The 20,692-nt window shown below is 41.3% G+C and overlaps 1 protein-coding gene across 1 annotated transcript in view; it reads right to left on the bottom strand.

Annotated features, from left to right (window-relative positions):
- Smc1a (structural maintenance of chromosomes 1A) overlaps positions 1-20,692 on the bottom strand; it is a 44,731-nt gene that overhangs the window by 23,208 nt on the left and 831 nt on the right. The window contains exons 2-15 of the mRNA NM_031683.2: positions 15,361-15,549; positions 15,157-15,269; positions 12,114-12,317; positions 11,785-12,023; positions 10,595-10,853; positions 10,375-10,515; positions 9,521-9,603; positions 9,173-9,380; positions 4,501-4,686; positions 4,226-4,405; positions 3,975-4,121; positions 3,746-3,883; positions 2,743-2,859; positions 2,532-2,638 (exon numbers count right to left, since the gene is read on the bottom strand). Coding sequence (NP_113871.2) covers positions 2,532-2,638; positions 2,743-2,859; positions 3,746-3,883; positions 3,975-4,121; positions 4,226-4,405; positions 4,501-4,686; positions 9,173-9,380; positions 9,521-9,603; positions 10,375-10,515; positions 10,595-10,853; positions 11,785-12,023; positions 12,114-12,317; positions 15,157-15,269; positions 15,361-15,549 — 2,311 coding nt within the window. The remainder of the gene's footprint in view (positions 1-2,531; positions 2,639-2,742; positions 2,860-3,745; positions 3,884-3,974; positions 4,122-4,225; positions 4,406-4,500; positions 4,687-9,172; positions 9,381-9,520; positions 9,604-10,374; positions 10,516-10,594; positions 10,854-11,784; positions 12,024-12,113; positions 12,318-15,156; positions 15,270-15,360; positions 15,550-20,692) is intronic.

The raw sequence follows: 20,692 nt of genomic DNA, 5'->3' as shown, positions 1-20,692 counted from the left end.
CCCAGAGAAACTAAGTAACAAAAAAAGCTCAAGGGACGGATGCATGGATCTCCTCGGGAAGAGGAAATAGATTTTGCAGGTGGACTCAAGGTGTGTGGGAATGGAGAGTACTGGAATTGGAGGGGGGCATTTTGGGGGTTATGAGTAAACTTAGTGCAATGCAAAACTCCCTGGAATCCAAAAGGGTGACCCTAGTAAGACTCCTAGTAATGGGGGATACAAAATTTGAACCAAGCAAGACTTCCAGGGGTGGGACTGGGACATTAACCCAACCACAAATCCTTTGAGCTACAATTCATCCTGCCTACAACATATGCTGGAGTAATAGTGGAAGAGAACTTGGGAGTGGTCAACCAATGACTGGTCCAATTTGAGGCCCATGACACGAGAGGGAGCCCCATGCCTGACACTGCCTGAAGGGCCAGGAACCACAGGCTGGATAACCCAGAGACCTAGGATAGAACCAAACACAACTGGCAAAGGAAACAAAGTCAATGAGATGATTCCTAATGATATTCTGCTATACTCAGACCTGAGCCTAGCCCAATCATTATCAGAGAGGTTTCATCCAGCAATTGAAGGGAGCAGATGCAGAGACTCACAGACAAACATTGGGTAGTTTGGGGAACCCTGAGAAAGAGAGGGAGGAAGGACTATAGAGTGAGATGGCTCAAGGACACTACAAGTACATGGCCCTTGGGGTTGGCTGAGTGGAGTTGGTAGGTGCTCATAGAAACTAAAGATACAACCAATGAGCCTATAAGGGTCTGAGCTAGGTTCTCTGCATATGTTATAGTTGTGTGGTTTGGTGTTCTTGTAGAACTTCTGACAATGTTAGTAGAGGTTGTCTCTTACTCTTCTGCTTGATATTGGGACCCTTTTCCTCTTGCTGGGTTGCCTTGTCCAGCCTTGATATAAAGTGATATACCTAGTCTTGCTGTAACTTGCTATGCCGTGCATGGTTGATAACCTTGGAAGGCCTACTCTTTTCTGAAAGGAAAGTGGCAGTCAGGATATAATATATATGAGAGAAGAATAAAGAAAAAACCCAACAATAAAATGTTACTGTTTTAAAATGTATATAAACACACCATGTTATCTATCGTATTTATGTTTCCAATCCATAACAGTTGTCTAAGTAATCCATGTTACTCTTACTGCCTATAGATCTATTGTATGAACTGCTCCACTGCACTTTGTAGTCTATCTTTATCATATATTTAATTTACCTTCATATACTAAAGATGTTTTATTTTCAGAAATACTACATTTTATCTTCATCAGCACTTCTCTGATGAAGGGATCAAACAATTCTTACAGTTCATAGAGATGGAAACTCTTTGACCATTTTTTACTAGGTGGGAGTGCAAACTTGTACAACAACTATGGTCTTCTTGAAACCTTCCTTTTTTTTTAATTTGCCAATCAGTCTATCCTGAAATTATTCATCTACTTTTTCCTTAAGAACTCTAAGTTCCCTGGGGGAAAGACACAGAACCAGATTCAATTATATACCCTTTGACTAGCATGAGTAGGAAAACAGTGAATATTTACTAAGAGGCCAAGCCCAGGGCCTCATATATGCTAATTTAAAGGCAAGTGCTCTCCCATTGAACGACATTTCCACCACTCTCTCTTTTACTGTATTCTGAGGCAGTTTTGTTAAATTGCAAGGCTGGCCTTGAACTTAAAGTCCTTAGTAGTTGGGATAACAGGCATATGCCACTATTTGTCTCTTAACTTGGACCCAGGGTCCAGAGGGTGACCTCCTTCAATGATGACTATACTGTGTTCCTCTGTCTCACCTCCATTTCTCTTATCTCCTCCAATAAGGAAAAAAAACAGTATGAAGTAGATATTAAAAAAAAAAACACTAACAAGCAGCATGGTAGCATATGCCTATGATCCCAGCATTGGAGAGGCTGAGGCAGGAGGACTGCTGAGTTCTAAGCCAGCCTGAGCTACATACACAGTAAGTATCAGACCAACCAGGGTTCCATAACACGACTATCTGGAAATACAAAAACAAAAAAAACATGAGGTTAATGAATGGATGAGTGTACATATGTTATGAAGGAGCTAAAATGAGGAGGCCTGTGCTGCAAGGGGAGACCCCACCTTAAAAAATGAAAGTTAAATATAGTATAGTACAATATACAATACAACAAAGGACACACGTTTCTTTTCTGGTCACTTCTCCAGTCTAGAACTTCTTTTCATTCCTAACCCCCAACACATAGGGACAACGGGAAAACAAAGGGTAATGCTTAATGTTCTTGGTAGGTGCTATTTATTATGCTGAATAATTCACAAAGATTATTTCATCTAACTCTCTACATAATGCCACAAAACAGGCATCACTGTCTCATTTTATAAAAACTACTATTCAAGATCTCTCTTCTTTCAGGTCCCCTACAGTAAGTTTGTATGGTTCTAAAAATTGGTTGCTTCCCCTAGGACACAAATTACTACCAAGAATGGCAAAATGCAGGCATATATCCCATTATCTTATAAAAACAACTTTCACTCACCGTTTCTTGGCAATTTCATTCTGCCGCTTCACCTTTTCTTCCTCAAATTCGCGGATGTTACGCACACCAATCTCCCGACAAAACTCTTCAAACACCTCATCTTCCACCTGAGGGAAAAGTCAGGCAGGGTAGAGACATTACTGGCTAAACTCCTACTCCCAAATCTAGTCTTGTCCTGGTACACATGCTGGCATTCCCGCCCCCTACCAACCTGGTTCATCTTCTCCTTCAAGTCTTTCATTTCCCTCTCTCGGCTCTGTATGATTCTCTTGATATCATTAATTCGAGGCCCGAAGTTGGCTAGTTCACTCTCCAGCTTAGATTTTTCCTACAGACAATATGTTGAAAAACGAAAGACTAGTCTTTGTGGAGGAAAAGAATTTCCTAGCCAATACCAGCCCCACAGTCAGCAAACACTGAGAAAGCCTGACTTAGTACCAATGCCCCAGTTACATCCCCAAAATCTCATTAGAACTCTCCTATTTTCCCGTTTCTAGTTCAGCCACCTTTAATCTATTCAGATGGGTGTACAATAAACTGTTTATCATAAGGAGTTATAGCTCCATTAATCCCTTGTTGATAACCCAAATATGATAAGCCAAATATGTTTTAGAAGTTGGACTGTTTTTCAGAAGTTAAGTCTAGGTATTATGCAACAATTCTAGTTTGAGTTAAGCTGTACTGTTTGGTAACAGTACTCCAACCCACAGACAGTGAAATGCCTGTAGCTCACTGTTTGTTTGTGTCTTCCTTTGAGATGTGATCCCACTATATAGCTGGGTGGCCTTGAATTCTCCAATCTTCTCAAATGTACTAAGACCATAGGTGTATGCCAGTACACTGGCCCTATTGTTCACTCTCAATTGACTTTTAGAAGGTATTTATTGACTGAACTGTGCTAATAACAGTATCTAACATTTACTTAATGTCTAAGAACTTTATAGGTATTAACTCATTCCATCTTTGCAATAACCACACAAAATAGACACTAATTTCCATTTGGTAGATCAAGAGGAGAAAACTGACAATAAGAAGTTAGTAAGTAGTTTAATGGAATAAATCCAGAGGACAGAAGATCTGGACACCTTCATCCCATCTTAGTGCCTGATGCTATGCTATGCTATCCTATCCTGAACAGAATGGAAGGAAAGTGGATTAATTCCCCAGTCCCAGTGCAACCTATGATGACCTGGGAGAGGCCAGGCAGGCCCTACCTGGAGATTCAGGGCAAGATGCCTTGTCTTAGTCTGTTCTAGGTCACTCTGTGAGTACTTCAGCCGCATTTGTAGCCCATGGGCCTGAGACTGCACCTGACGCAGCTCTGCCTCTTTTCGTTTTGCCTTCATCTGCTCCTGAAGAGAAAAAGAAAAAAGGGCCATGTGCTAAGTGGCCAACCCGAGCTCAGGAACCCTACTCCTAAGGATCAATGTTATTGTGCCTTACTTTTAGCTCCTCCGTCAAACGTTCTTTTTTTTCTTTTAGTTTGTCTACTGCCTTCTCATCCCAGCGTCGTGCCTTTGCCTTGAGATCACTGGCTCCACCAGAGATAACTCCTGACTTCTGGAACAGGGTGCCATCCAATGCCACTGTCTATACACATCAGGGAGAGAAGTGGAGAAGGTGAACATAGGAATCCCCAATACCAAGCCTATTCAGCTCCAACCTGAGAAGGGGTGTGAGGGAAGGGGATATACCTTGTGGCGTTGGTGACCTCCAAAGGCAATTCGTCGCGCATCCTCCACATTGTCACAAACAAGGGCATTGCCACAAGCATACTGCAGAGCTTTTTTGATGTGAGGTGGCTCATAGCGAATCACATCAATCACTAGCTTGGCCCCCTTCAGTTCTCGGAGTTTCTCATCAGTAGGTTTCACCTGTGTGAAGACTCCCATGAAGCAACAGAATACATAGAGCCAAGGTGAGGGGCTCACAACACTGCCTTGACCCCAAACCCCTTCACAAGCCTTACCTCCAGGTAGTCAAGAGGCAAGAAGGTCTCAGGCTCTCCACGTTGCTCCTTGATATACTGAATACAATCCCGACCTGTCTTCTCGGAGTCTACAATAATAGCATCCATGTTCTTTCCTAAAACCTTGGTCACAGCAATCTGATACTTCTTTTGTGTAGGCTGGCAGAGGTCAATGAGGCGGCCATACTGAATATGAAGGAAGAAGGGAAACTGAAGCATAACGTTTGGGAATCCAAATTACTAGTTCACAAAGAAGGGCAAGATAAAAATCTGTATAAGGAACAGTGAATGTGCCCATTGCTGCTTATTGGTGCAGTCAGTCCTCTACTTTTGCACCTATATGATACCACTAAGATGGGAATGGGAAGAGACTGGGAGGAGGCACCTGTTAGACTTGTATGGCTACAAGCAATTTAGACTAGTACAGTAGTCAATTCTAATGTTCCTTCCAAAGACAGAAGTTTGGTTAAGAGGAAGATTAAGGACTGAATAAGCATGTTCCAAGATGGAAGACCCAATCAACACCTCAGAAGCAGCTCAGAGGAAGAAATCACATTGTTTCTATATTCACTTATATAGGAAGCTTAAAAGGTAAAGTTATAGGTTTCTTAAAATGACTACTGCTTTTGGAATCAGACAAGATTGACTGAAAAGTCACAAGCCTTAACAGTCTCCCGCAGAAAACATTTTTGAATATGACACACTAATTAATTTTTCTGTTTTTGAAACAAGGTTTCATTATTTAGCTGAGACTAAAATAGATCTCCCTATGCAACCCAGGTTGACTTCAAACTCATGATCTTCCTGCCTCTGCCTTCCAACTGCTGATATTAAAGGCATGCACCAAAGTACCTAGCTTTAGAATAGTTACTCACTAACTTATAACTAAATGAGATTAAAGTAATATGTCATTATCTTCTGACTTATGTTTGTTTTGATGTAAAATATTTCTGCTCAAAGACCAAGGGAGGACTATGAAATTATGAAATATATATTTAGCTTAGACTATCATTCCAGATACATAGTTCCACAAACTAAACTCATAATGAGTTGACTGTTCATTGACTACTCCTAGGTAACTTTCATGAGAGCTAGTCATAGAGACCAAGGCAGGATTAGAGGATTGGGCCTTCTAGTCACCTGTCCCACACCTAAAAAGAAAAGAGGACTAAAAGCTGAATTGATCAGCAATAGGCAATGATTTAATGTATTGGGCCTATAAAACAAACCCTCCATAAAAACACAAGAGCTCAGGACTGTAGAAATGAATCAGCTGCTAAAGAGTACTTGCTGCTCTTGCAGAAGACCTGAGCTTCTTCCAAGCATTCTTTCAGGTGGCTCACAACCACATATAACTCCTGCTCCAAAGGATCTCATACCCCCCCCTTTTTTTACCCTCCTCAGGTACCATCACTCGCAAATACATACTCACAAACAGAAACACAGACTCAGACACATCCACCCCTACAATTAAAATAAATCTAAAAAGATAACAAAACCAACCAAAATCCTTGAAAGTTCTGTGTTTGTGCAGGGTATGGTCATCCAAGCCTTTATTCCTAGGACTGAGGAAGCAGAGGCAAGCAAATCTTTGTGAGTTCAAGGATAGCTTAGTTTACATAGTGAGTTCTAGGCCAGCCAGGAGTATATAGTCTAGGGATCTTGTCTGGAAAGGAAGAGAAGGGAAGAAAGGAAGGAAAGGAAGAAAAGGAAAGGGAAGGGAGGAGAGGGGAGGGGAGGGAGGGAGGGAGGGAGAGAGGGAAGAGGGAGGAAGAGTGGGAAGGAAGGAAGGAAGGAAAGAAGGAAGGAAGGAAGGAAGGAAAGAAGGAAGGATGGATTGATTCTGTGTTGAAGGAGCTTCTAGATAACTCAAGAGGAGGCTCAGTAAGTAAGGGAATGTAAATTCCTAGAACACACATTGTGGAAGGAGAGAACTGGCTTCTCCAAGTTTTCCTCTGATCTTTATACATGTGCTGTTAGGGACAGACAGATATAGACACACAGACACAGACAGACAGGCAGACAGACAGACAGATACACACACACACACACACACACACACACACACACACACACACACACACACATCTAGTATAAGAAACGAAATGCTGTATTTATTGGCTCTGTATGAGAGTAGGAAGAGCACTTTGGTTTTATCCCATCTCACAGAGCAGACCCCATACTATATAGGAAAAGCCTACACTTGCTCGAGAGCCAGTGTCAGCTTCAAGCAATCACATCTGAATCTAGAATCATTTTTCAAAATGTCTTCAATCATTTCCCAGACTATTACCTAGCAAACACTGAAAGACATCTTATATATATTATCTCAAATTCTGACAAGCACCCAATAAAGTAGGCAACTTTTACAAGATCCCTTATTCCATTCCTAAAATCAAACATGGTTCCTCAAGAACTGAGATAAAGAGTAATCACTTAAGCTAGGCAGTGGTGGCACACGCCTTTGATCCTAGCACTTGGGAAACAGAGGCAGGTGGATTTCTCTAAGTTCCATGCCAGCCTGGTCTACAGATCAAGTTCCAGAGCTACACCGAGGAACCCTTGGGGGAAAAAAATAATCTCTTCAAAGGTACATACTGAAGGTAGTTTATATGTATCTCCACTTCCCTACAGGAATGCCTACAGGAATGATCAGTGTGTATTTATAGAACCAAACTAAGTCGAACTCAGAAACAGAATACAGAAGGATAACAATTCAGGGCACCTGGGAACTCAGAATTAGGTGAAGAAGTCAAAAGTTCTGATAAAGTCCAGGGGTCCCCTAACAGCCAATGGACCAGTTAGCACATGCTAATAGAACTCATAGAAAACTACAGAAAGCTCCTTTTTTAAAGAGCAATTCTAGCCTATCTATTCTCCCTTCCAAAATCTGCTTTGTCCTCCCCATTCCCCAAAGAGGAATGGATATAGAAAGACAAGCCCATCAGGAAGATGCAATTGTAATTAAAAGAACATGTGGCTGGGACATGGAGATGGTTCAGCGAGGAAAACACTTAGCATGTGGGGTTAGGGCTCAGGTGTGAATCCCTAGAACCGATATAATCCATGGTCAGAGTAGCACACATTGTTTGTAATCCAACTGGTTCCTATGGGGAGATGGGAAGTGGAAGCAAGAAAATCCCAGGAAGTTTGTGGGCTACCTACCCTGGCATACATAGCAGAAAAAACCACGAAGGTCTGGAGAGATCTCTCAGTTGTTAAGAGTACTCCTACTACCCACATTGTGGCTCACAACCACCCATAACTCTAGTTCCAGAGGATCTAATGATTTCTGAAATCCACAGGCACCAGGAATGCATGTGGTGCACATACATACATGAAGAAATAAATCAAAACCAACACAGGAATCTTGTCTCAAATAAGCTTGGTAATAAGGACTGACACCTCAGAATATTCTCCAAGCTCCATTCTTGCTGTGGTACATGTACTCACAAATACACACATACACATTATTTTTATAATTATGTGTAAGTGTGTGTCTGCATGTGTATATATGCACATGCTGTCACAAACTGGGGGCATCAGATCCCCTAGAGCTACAGTTACAGGCAGTTCTATGCCAATTGTTGTGTTAGGTCCTCTGAAAGAACAGCAAATGCTCTTAATTATTGAGCCATCTCTCTAGCTCCCAATAAATATTGTAAACCAAAAACAAAATCAGGACAAACTAAACATGAACAGCAGTTCTCTCACAAGCTTTTCTTTTCTTTTTATAATTTATTTTTATTTTATATGCATGTGTGTTTTGTCTATATGTATACCCATGTGTGATTTGTCTCCAGGTAGGCCAGAAGAGGGTACCAGAACCCCTGAAACTGAAGTCAAGGCCCTGTGAGTTAAGATGTGGGTGTTGGGAACCAAACTCATGTCCTATAGAAGAGTAGAGAATGCTCTTAACTCTGAGCCATCTCTCTAGCCTAAGCTATGTCTATTTGAGCAGGACAGTCTAGCTGACTTTCCATTTTCCCTGATATAAAAGTATAAATAGCTATCCTGTCTTCACAGAGTATTCTATAGCAGTCGCCTCCCAATTGGCATTCCCTCCAGGAGGAGAAGGCTGGTAAGACTCAGGAGGTAGACACTTTAGTTTCATGTCTGGGAAAGTGGAAACTTGGAAGTTTCTAGAAGGTATTCCTCAGCTTTACAGAAGTAAACATCTACTTGGGGAGGAGTCTCTGACAGACAGCTGCAGAAATAGGAGATTCTTCTTTTCTTTTTTTTCCCCGGAGCTTAGGGCCTTGCGCTTGCTAGGCAAGTGCTCTACCACTGAGCTAAATCCCCAACCGCGAAATAGGAGATTCTTAACTGCTGAGCTGACTGAAAACTGTGCCAAGAGCTCCAGCACTGTTGCTTCTGTGAGCTGTCATCTGCTATTGGGGTGGGCTTTTTGGTGATGCAGCTACTTTTTTAAAAGTCATTCCTGCTCTTTTAAGTAATCTCTCACTCACACTCTTGTTAGTAATGCCAGTAAAAACTCTTTAGTTCACTCTATTGGACTTTGTTGCAACTATTACTTTGGTCTATTGTGGGTTCCCTTTCTGAGGTAAGTAGGTGTGTTTCATGTCTCCCCATAAAAAAAATCTATCACAGAACACAGAAGAGCAACAGTCAGTCTGAATACATGATCAGAAAGAGTCCCCGCCAGTCTTACCACAGAACCAGGGTAGAGACGCTTGATGCTTTCCATTATTTCTGCCTTCCTCTGCTGGCGGCTGCTCTCCTGCCGGTCAATGCGCGCATCCCCCAATTGCTCCATCACCTGGTTCAGCTCCTTATTGATCTCATCAATACGACGCTTGGCCATCTCTACTTCTTCTGTCAATTCTCCCTCTAGCTTCTTCTGTTCCTCTAGAGACTGCCTACAAAAAAGAGAGGAGGAGTTAATCTGGTTGGCAAGAGAATACTTGTGACTTAAGGACTCTGGTAAACCTGTCTGAAGAGGGACAGGATGAGCAGAAAAGAATGTGGAGGGTGAAACGAGGATTGCAGAGCCACATACTTGCTAGTGGTAATATATTCCTCTAGCTTCTCAATCCGTTTCTGATTCTCTTCAATCTCCCGCAGTTTTTGCTTGATCTTGGCCTGGATAATAAATGCATCCCACTATTAGAGACTGAACCAATTAACCCAAGCCCATGTAGTCTTGGCTTACACCCCTATTGACCCCACTCATCCAAAACTGCAACAGTCCAACATATTCGTCATGATCTAATACAGGAGGCCTACTGAAAAGCAGAAACACAAAGTCCAGTCTACTGCTAGATAAGGGCTTCTAAGGGCTCCAAAATCTCTCAGGCCAGGGTTCCTCACCAACCTAAGGCTCAAACCCAAGCAAAGTAAAGCTTCACAAACTTCTCTGACTTTGCTGTCTCACCTGTAAGATATAGTAAGTACTTAATACAGGGTATATATTAATACTAATATTAGAATGGTAGTAACTGAAGTATATTTGGTAATAGTGTGAGCTTTAGAGACAGACTGCCCAGGTTCATCCTAAACCTGCAGCTGAGTAATTATGGGATTACTATTATTACTAAGCCCTAGATTACTTCACCACTGTGATAGTTTCCTCGTTTTGAAAGTGAGGATAATAGTAACCATCCCTTAAAAGTAATCATAAATGAACTTATATAAGTGAGTATATGTAAAGCATAGTGTTTAGCACACAGTAGCTGCCAGATACACATAAATTTCTGTTGTTATTAAGACTATCATTATTTTCCTATTTAGGGATTACCACTCCTGATCGGTTTGCCTGTGGTTGATGCTGGGAATTGAATTCAGGGTAAATATGCTAAGTACTCACTGCTGCTGAGCTAAACTCCCACACCTCATTCTTTAACTTTTGCCTACCTCTGTCTCTACTTTCTTCCGCTCTTCTAGATCTAGACGGTCCTGGTCAGCTTTCTGGTCTCGATTAAACTTCTCCAGCTCCTGAGCCAAAGTGGCTGCTCTCTTGCTAGCTTCCTCTTTTAATCGGTGGTATTTCTTTACCTGTTAAGACAGGAAAAGAGGACAGGTTATTAAGTCAGTTAATGTTAAGTCTCTTTGCCAATACCCTTTCAAGACTTACCTGGTTCTCCTCCAGGGTCAAGTCTCTGCCTTGACTCTGACTCTCTTCCTCCATCCGCTCTTCAAACTCCTGTCGGGCCTTCTCCACTGACAGCATCTCTTTCTCCAGCTCATCCATGTCACCTTTACGTTTCTTATAATGTTTCTGAGCATTCTGCAGAGATTTCTTGGCTGCTTCAAGCTTCTTGATTTTGTGGGATGTATTCTCTTTTGCTTTGATGTACTGAGGCCTCTTCTGATTCAATTCTGAGTCCTTTTCCCTTTTGCCAGAGAGAAAAGAGACAACCAGTTAGCCCTGCAGAAGGTAGGGCTCCTGGGTTTTTTACCCTAAAAGAGGGACCTATGTATTCTTTGCCAACCATGGAAACACCTTAAAGAACAAGGGCCTTGATTTCCTATAGTTTCTCAAAAGCAAACAAAAGATCCCAAAACAACAACAAAACAAGGAGGGGTGCAGTTCAAGTACTTCTTGGAATATACAGTATCTGCCTGGCTTTCTAGTCACTCCGAAAGACAAAATTATCACCTTCTTTTCAACCCTTACAACTCTTTGGGGTTCTTTATGGCAATATACTCCACTGTACCCCCAATAAAGGTCAAAACACTGCCCCATAATATTGAAGCAAACCCTAAGACAGATCTCTCATTAAAAACTCTCTGCAAATACCCTATGTTTACTGAGTTGTCTTCATCTGATCTAATCGCTTAAAATCCCTGTCCTTTAAGCTTAGTGAAACACAGCTTCTCTTCTAGGATAACCCTCTTGGTCATCCAATAGCTGAACTTACTAACTCTTCAACTCAGAGCCTGGTTCTTTTTTTGTTTTGTATTTATTTGTAACACACACATACACACACACACAGAGTAGTTAGTTAGTGTATACAGTTTAGAAGACTATTTGTGGAACTCAGATCTCTCTTTCCTCCATATTGGATCCCAGTAATTTAACTCACGTCACTAGGTTTAGTCTCAAGCATCTTTACCAGATGAGCTATATCAAGGCTGAGCTACCTTACCACCCCAAGCTTGAATATTCTACAGTATTAATTGAAAGTCAAGAAATGTGCCTGGTCAAGGAGAAGATAAACAAATTAGTACAATAGTGGACTCTAGGCTCAGGGGATCGCAAGAGAACAGCAAGAGCTGCTTAGTTTTCCACAAGTTACAGGTTCATTTGGGCATGCCTCTTACTTGATCTCCTTCTCAATCTGCTGCTGTTCCCGCATCATTTTGCCCAGCTCTTTCTTCTTCTCCTTCAGTTCATCCTCTACCTTGTCCATCCGCTTTTTGTCCTTCTCAATTTCCTTGTTCTTCGAGGCCAGTTCCTTGTTGAGCTTCTCAATCTCCACTTCGTTGTGGTAGAGTTTAAAAAGCTGCAATTGTACCTGTGCGCGTACTACCTCATCCTTCAGGCGCTGGTAGCGGTCAGCCTAAGCAAACCGAGTGGGGACAGGGTATATCAGTAAGGCAATGTCTTTTATCTTGGTCCCTCAGATCTAAGAGGCAACCGGGCCACTAACCTCTTCCTTTTCTTGTTTGGCCTCCTTGCGTTCAGCTGCAATATTTTTCTTGCGATGATAATTAAACTGTGTGTCTTCTTCAGCCTTCACCATTTCTTTCTTTCGCTTGTCATACTCCTGTGCAAGTTCCCCAGAGCGACTAATTTCTTCAAATAAAGCTGTCCTCTCCTTGGGGTTCTTCATGGCAATAGATTCCACTGCACCCTGATAAAGGTCAAAACACTACCCCATTTAGACCTCTAATGGCTCAATTCACCTTGCTCACTTCAAAAGTTTATAGATCCTCCTTTCCTTAACTAGTGCCACATTTCTGGGCTTTTTTTTTTTTGTGGGTAGGGGACAGAGTAAATATGGAGGATTGAAAGACAGTATGTATTCCACCACTGAGCTACATTCTCTCCCCTTGGCTTACTTTTCTTATTTTGAGAGAATCTCACTAAGTTGTCTACATGGGCTTGACCTTTCTCTGTAGCCCAAGCAAACTTTGAACTTAAAATCTTCTTGCTTGAGTCGGATTATGGGCCTCTGCTACCAAGTCTTGTGCTTTAATGGTCCATTCTCTGCCTCTGAGCACAAAGAGTCAAACACAAAGGTAACAGTGGTATAAGTATTGTGCGCAATCATTAAAGCAGGCCAGAAAATTCAAATTTGAGATGCAAGAAACTCAGGTAGGGAGTTCTATTTGGGAAGGCTTTACACAGGTAACAGCTGACTGGGAATATATGGGAAAACTAACCAAGAAAAGAGGACAACAGACTTAGGATAGCATATGAGAGAAACTGGGTTTAATTCCTACCATCTCAAGAGTGAGTGAGTGTGTGTGTGTATATGTGTGTGTGTGTGTGTGTGTGTGCGAGAGAGAGAGAGAGAGAGAGAGAGGGAGAGAGAGAGAGAGTGTGTGTGTGTATGAGTGAGAGAGAGAGAGAGAGAGAGTGTGTGTGTGTATGAGTGAGAGAGAGAGAGAGAGAGAGAGAGAGAGAGAGAGAGAGAGAGAGTGTGTGTGTGTCAGTGAGTGTCAGTGTAAAACAAAGACAGAAAATGTTATTCCATAATTCCACATATAGGGAATTAACAAACAAGGGCCTGCATGCCAAAGAGAGCAAGTGAATCTGAGAACTACACGTGTTAGGCTAGAGTACAAAACTGAGAAAAAGACTACAGGCAGACAAAGCTACTAAGGCAGGAAAGAATTGAATGACAGTGTTTTATGAACAATAGGCTTGCAAATTTGCTTGTTCATTCTAAGTTGACTGTTTTCAAACTTCAGGGAGCATCACAATAGCCTTTAGAACTTGCTATAACACAAACTGTGCCCCACCTCAGAGTCTCTCTTCAGCTCATAATCTGTAATGGGGCCTAAGAATGCACATTTGCAACAGATCGCCAAATGTTGTTAATACTGCTGGTCTAGGAATGACAATTTAAGAACAATTATCCTTAGACAAGAAGGAATCACTGAACTGCTTTATGGAAAGACAGAAAAGACTTGTGTCTATTAGACTAACGCAGCTGAGGGAAGAAATGGGAAGGAGCCAGAATGGAATTAGGAAGCCCACTAAAGGATGTGCTACATTAGTCTAAAGGAAACACATGAACTTGGAGATAAAGCAGCTCTAGTTGGGACAGGCAAAGTCAACAAACAGCAAATAGCCAATAATGATTTTTAAACACTCAAAGGGGGATGAATAGGTGGCTCAACAGTTAAGAGCACTAGCAGCTCTTCGTTCCAGAGGGTCCAGGTTCAATTCCCACCACTCACATGGTAGCTCACAAGTCAAGTCCTAGGGGATCCAACACCTTTTTCTGGCTTCCATGGACATGGCACGCACTGGTGCACATACATACATACAATTAAAACACTCATACCCATAAAATCAGTTTTCAAAATGCCCACAGTCTGGGCATGGTGGCACATGTCTTTAATTCCTGGACTCAGGAGGCAGAAGCAGGCACATCTGGCCAGCCAGGGCTACACAGTGATATCCTGTCTTTAAAAAAGTCCACAGAGGATAACCTACTACTATCATATTACTAAAGTAATATAGTTTCCAACACCTTTCTAAATATTTCTCCACATACCCACAGAACAAGTTTCCTATCTCATCAAAGAAGCTTCTTTTCATTTTCCAACAGAAAAATAGATCCACAACTGGTCAAAATGCAAAAATTAGGTGAATAAGAATGCCTATCCCCAAATGCAACATCTATAACACAGTCTCTACATCTATGATTCAGTGACCATCTCAGGAGAGGGAGATTGGAGCCCGAAGGCCAGGATGACTGCTGTAAGATAGTTTCTTCTGGCCTGGACAAAGATGTTATTCCCAAGAATTCTCAATAATATGGACTAGTGAAGACCACACCAATGAACATAACAATATGGATGGAAAAAACTTTCAAAAGGTTGCTAAGGGTTTACCATTTGCTCCCCACCCCTCACGAAAACCTCAGCCTTAAACATATACAAATAAGGACAAATACTAAACTAGACTCAACTGAGGTGTGTGTGTGTAAATAAAGAAAACAAATAAGGGGCCTGGAGAGATGGCTCAGTGGTTAAGAATACTTGTTGTTCTTTCAGCACCTCTGACTTAGTTCCCATCACATAAATGGTGGCTGACAACCATCTGTAACTCCAGTTCCAAGAGGTTTGATGCTGCCTTCTGGCCTGGCATCAGGCACACATGTGTTGCCTACACACACATAGAAGCAAAAACCTTAGATATATGAAATAAACAAAAAAATCTTGAAAAAATATATAGAAGAGGCCATGAATTCCTCAGAAGGTGGTTAAGGAGATACAGGAGTTGAAGTGGGAAGAGGTACTGTGAAAATGATGCAAATAGTATATAAAATCTTCAAACTTTTAAAAAAATAAAAGTAATTTGCTAAGCATGGTAATCCTTTAATCCTAACACCCAGGAAGCAGGGGCAGGCTGATTTTTCTCAGTTCAAGGCTAGCCTAAGCTACACAGTGAGTTCCAGAGCAGCTAGGGACTACACAGCAAGACTGTCTTTAAAAAAAAAAAAGTACATATCTCACCTGGAAGACGAGGAAGTTACGAGCTTTGATGAGAATGCCCAACTTCTCTAACTCTTCACTGTATTCATGTAGCTGGACAACTTTGTTATTGATCTTGTACTCAGAAGAGCCCCCTACAAGACAATGAATGAGTCAACAAGGATCAGGTATTCCTCCTATCCTGACAACATGGACCCAAGGAGCCTTCTGATCAGCCTCACCCACCTACAATGACTCGGGCAAAGGTGCGGTCCTCAGCACCCTCCTCGGAGTAGACCATGCTGACAAAGGCTCGGTTGGCAGCCGGCTTGCCCACAGGAGCTCCGTGTATCAGGTCCCTCAGGGTCTTTACCCTCAGGTTGCTGGTTTTTTCACCAAGCACAAAGCTGATGGCATCCATGAGATTTGACTTACCTAAGGGACAAGGAGACAAAGCAGAAGAGAGAACATTAGGAAGAAGGGAAAGGGAAAAGAAATAAAGGACATACTGAGAGTAGAAATATGTTCTAATCACTTAGAGCTCAGACTAATAGAAGAGAGAAAATAAAATTTGTTGTCAGAAAATTGGGTCAATGACTTAGGAATAATAGTTGCTTTACAGTTATTAGTTATAGTAGCCAGAAACTAAAACCCCATATAAAGAAACAGGTAGTTACAGAATGAATTGTTCTACACCATTTACTATGATAACACTGACAAATAATATTTTTACCCTGTAAACTCAAAAAAAAAAAAAGCAGGCTGGACAGAGAAAGAAATTAGTTGCTTTTTAAGTAACTGTAAAATTTCAGTGTTCCAAGACAGAAGAGCCTGGAAATTTGTTGCACAAGAATGTGAATATCTTTAACACAATTAAAACTGTACACTTGAAACAGTTAAGTTAGTAAACACAATGCCTTTCTTAAAGGGAATGTTCCTTATAATACAATATGAAGCATACAGCATTGGCTATGAAACATCTTGCAAAAAATGTTTAACCTGAATCTAAGTCATTAGAACCACACTTCAATTTCTAGGAAATATAACAAATAAACCAACCTGGTTAAGATACAAGGAAATCATAAGATAAAAATAAACTGTAGGGCTGAGTGTAATGGTAAAACCCTTCAAAAGACTGGAAAGATTATATGAAAACCAGTGTGGCAGCATGCTCCTAACCTTAACTCAACACTTAGGGACTAAAACAGGAGGATTAAGAGTTCAAGATTGAAACTGGGAGAGATAGCACAGTGGGTAAGAGTATACTGGCTGCTCTTCCAGAGTACCAGGTAGGGTTCTTAGCACCTACATGATAGCAGACACCTGTCTGAAACTCCAGTTTCAAGGGATAAGATATCCTCTTCAGGTCTCCACCAGTACCAAGTAAACACATGGTGCACAGACATACATGCAGGCAAAAGACACATTAAATTTTTCTTTAAAGAGTTCAAGGCTGCCCTTTACAATGAGCTAAAGACTGTGAAATTCTCTACAATACAAATGGCCTGCTCTTTAAAAAAACAAACCAACCAACCCTCACTATCTGTACCAGGAGTTTAGCTAAGAGGTAGAACTTCAGTAGCACACATAAGACCCTAGGTTCCATCACTATTGCTAAATAAAAGCAATGTTTAAAGTGAATATAGAACTTTACTAAGGTATATGCAAATAAAACAAGGATGTTGGGGCTAGAGAGATGGCTCAGCGGTTAAGAACACTGACTGCTCTTCCACAGATCCTGAGTTCAATTCCCAGCAACCACATGGTGGCTTACAACCATCCTAATGTGATCTGATGCCCTCTATCCTGTCTGAAGACAGGTACATTGTACTCAGATGCATAAAATAAATAAATGTTTAAAAAAAAAAAGGATGTTATTATAGGTTATTTATTTTTAGAGAAAAAAATCTACATAGTCTAGACTGGCTTCACAGTCACAAGCATCTTGCCTCCAAGTGCTAGAATAACAAGTGTGTGACATCCCACCCAACTTGAGAACATAACTGATTGGACTCTGTTCTGTGTCCCCTCTCCCCCTCGAAGAAACATGGGCATTTTGCAAAGTCATTAGGGTAACTTGAAAAAAAATATATACATACACACATATACATATATATGATAAATGATGATTTTATATAAATGCAGAAGCACTTAAAGGTGAAATGTCTTTGATTTATTTTCAAATGGTTAAACACACACAAATGGGAGGGAGGGAGGCAGAAAGAGACAGATAGACAGACAGACTGGCTATACTAGCAGTACAGACTGGCTATACTAGAGTTCAGATAATACAAAACTTGGGGAGAAACAAAAAATAAGAAAGCCTATGAACAGGCTGGTAAGATAGCTCTGCAGATTAAGGCACTTGCTACCAAGCCTGCTAACCTGAGTTTGATCCCTAGGATCCACATAGAAGGAGGAGAGAACTCACTCCTGCAGTTTTTCTTTGACCTCTATACATGCACCAAGCCTGTCATACAAGCATGAGGACCCGAGTTTGGACTCTTAGTACCCACTTAAAAGCTAGGTGTGGTGGTGCATTGGGGAAGTGAAGACAGGAGGATACCTGTGGCTTGCCGGCCAGCCAATATAACCCAGTTGGTGAACTTTAAGCCAGTAAGACATCCTGTCTCAAAATATAAGCTAGAGCTGCCTGATTGATGGTGCACGCCTTTGGTCCCAGCACTTAGGAGACAGAGGCAGGCAGAAGATTGCTATGAGTTCAAGGCTAGCCTGGTCTACAGAGTGAGTTCCAAGACAGCCAGGGCTACACAGGAAAAGTCTCAAAATAAACAAATAAATAAGGTAGAGTTATAAAAAAAAAAAAAAGAAAAGACACCTAACACCAACTGCTGACACACACACACACACACACACACACACACACACACACACACACAGAGTCATTTTTAAATTATTTAAAAAGTGGAAACTTGGTATACTCCTGAGTCACATACCTGGAAAACTTTTTTGTACTTTTGGAAGTCACTTGGTCCAGTCTCTTGATCAAACAAGGAGGAAAAAGAAATTTACCAAGCAAACAAACTTGAACAACAAAACCAGTACTAAGTTTTTGATTTTGTGATACAGTGTTCTGCTCTGCAGCCCTGGTCCTCCTTGTGCTGTCCAGGTTAGCCTGGAACTCATGGCAATCTTCTTCCATCAGCCACACAAGTACTGAGATTATAGGTGTATGCCATCACAACTAGCAAGTACCAGGTTCTCCAACTTTTAAAATCTGTTATCAAAATTATACCACTGGTGCATTATTTTTAACATATGCAGTTTCTTTATATCCAATTCGTGTGTATGTGCAGGCCAGAGGTTCATGCTGAGTTATCTTTTTTGATAACTGCCCACCTTATTTTTTTGAGATGGGATCTGTTGGCCTGGAAGCTCATCAACTGGGTTATACTGACTAATCAGCAAGCCCCAGGCCTCCTCCTGTCTCCATCTCCCCAGTGCTGGGTTATGGGTATATACCACCACACCCAACTTTTTTAATGGGCGCGGAGAATCCGAACTCAGGTCTTTATGCTCATGTGGCAAACACCTTACAGACAAAGCCATAGTCTCAGCCTTCTCTTTTGTCTGACAGCACCCTGGATTCTTTAATACTTGCTAAAATACCAATGCATAATCAGCTACCTTCTTAAGAATACTGCCTCACATGATTCATGCAAGTTCATGAGTCAGGTTCACATTAATCATCCAATTTAGCTTATCCAAAAGCCTTAGGAAATAGGTATTTCCTCTGCTTTAAAGAGGAAGAAACCTAGCCATTCCGTAAGTTAAATTTGTCAGCGAGTCCTTTACTTCAACTGACAGAATGACAAAACAGTCGCTCTGTATCATCAGGCTTCAAGATCCTTGCACACTGTCCTTCATTCTGCTACAAACTTGTGGGTCTGGGGACTTGACCCAGCTGAGAGTGTGCTTGCCTGGCATGCACAAGGTCTTCAGCTCAAACCCGAACTCTCAAATAAACCAGGTGTGGAAGTACACACTTGCAATTCCAGCACGATGAAGATGGGGGCAGGAAGATCAGAAGGTCATCCTTGAACTAGAGTTTGAAACCAGTCTAGGATATGAGATCCTATCTTAAAAACAAACAAATGAACAACAGCAAAAACCAAGATTTACTTGGTGCTCAATAAATGACACATCTATCATTATTCAATCTAGAGTCAACTGTCTCTCCAGTTGCTGCAGACCAGGTAAATCACATAAACTGGAATTTAGTCTTGCAAGCACCAAATTTCAACCTTTGGACTCCTTCCTTGATTTTTAAGGATCACATCTCACAACTACAAGCCTCTTTTACTACAGCCGTTCAGTGTTGAAAACATTTTTCTAATGTGAAAATGTGAAGTATGAACTATGTACCAATAAAACACCTCAAGGAATGGCATCTTGAGAACACTCATGCACTAGTGATGAAGATGAAAATAATGTACCATAAATGTGAGACTGAAAATGAATTTACAACGTGCGAATCAGAGGTCAAGAAATGCTTTGACGGGTAGAACACAGCTGTAAATACAGAACTTGGGAGGTAGAAGCAAGAGGATTAAGAGTTTGAGGCCATAAGATTATTGTCTCAAAAATACAAACAAACAAAAGTCTGGACAGTGGTGGTGCACACCTTTAATCCCAGTGCTAAAGAGACAGAAGTAGGCGGATATCTGTGGGATTGAGGCCACCTTGTTCTACAAAGGAAGTTCCAGGATAGTCAAGACGACACAGAGAAACCCTGTGTGGAAAAACTACAAAAAAAAAGAAAAAAAAAAAGAAAAAAAAAGGAAAGGAAAAGAAAAAAGAAAAGAGCCTTTTCCAAACAGCTGGATTTTAATTCTAACAATGCTGAGGGGACTGAAATTCAACAACTAGTACGACCAAGCATTTTCTACAAGAGTCACAACGCCAAAATTCTACGAAATTTAGTAGAACTCAAAGCATCAACTCTCTAGCCAGTGGAAGTAACCTGTCATTACCACCCCGACCCGCATTCCAGGACCCCGGCATTTAACACATTTTTGATGGACATTTCTGGGGAGCGGAGGTACTGTCATTTAGTGGATAGAAGCCAGGAATACAGCTAAACATTCTACAATGCACAGGACCAAGCCCATAGAGAAAGTGTGTGGTTGATGTGCCAAAGTTAGGAAACAATGCTCTAGGCAGAGGACAAAAAACTCAAGCACTCAAAAGTCCAGTGAAGGTATCCACTGTTGAGCTAGACTACCAGGCTAGAAAATGAGTAAACTAGAATATCTCTGAAGTGGAGGAACACAGCAAAGATTCATAATGAATATTTCTAGAGATTGGTGAGAGGAACTCACGAGCTAAAATTAAGACATGAAATAGCATGCTTAAGTATGAAAAAGTAGGCTTACATACTACCACGGTCAATCTAACGTACCAACCTAACCCCTTTTCTGCAAAACATTTATAATGGCCTAAGTATCATCTTATTTTGTACTCTGTCTTCCTTCTCCTCTAGAGGAAGTTTCCCGCGATCTCGGATTTGCTCCCCCCCCCCCGGCATAAATTTAATAGATTAAACCCAAAACACTCC

This window comes from Rattus norvegicus, chromosome X (assembly GCF_036323735.1).
Source record: "Rattus norvegicus strain BN/NHsdMcwi chromosome X, GRCr8, whole genome shotgun sequence".
Taxonomy (NCBI): domain Eukaryota; kingdom Metazoa; phylum Chordata; class Mammalia; order Rodentia; family Muridae; genus Rattus; species Rattus norvegicus.
The sequence above is the reverse complement of the archived record's forward strand: the minus strand, read 5'-3'. Positions and strand labels throughout refer to the sequence as shown.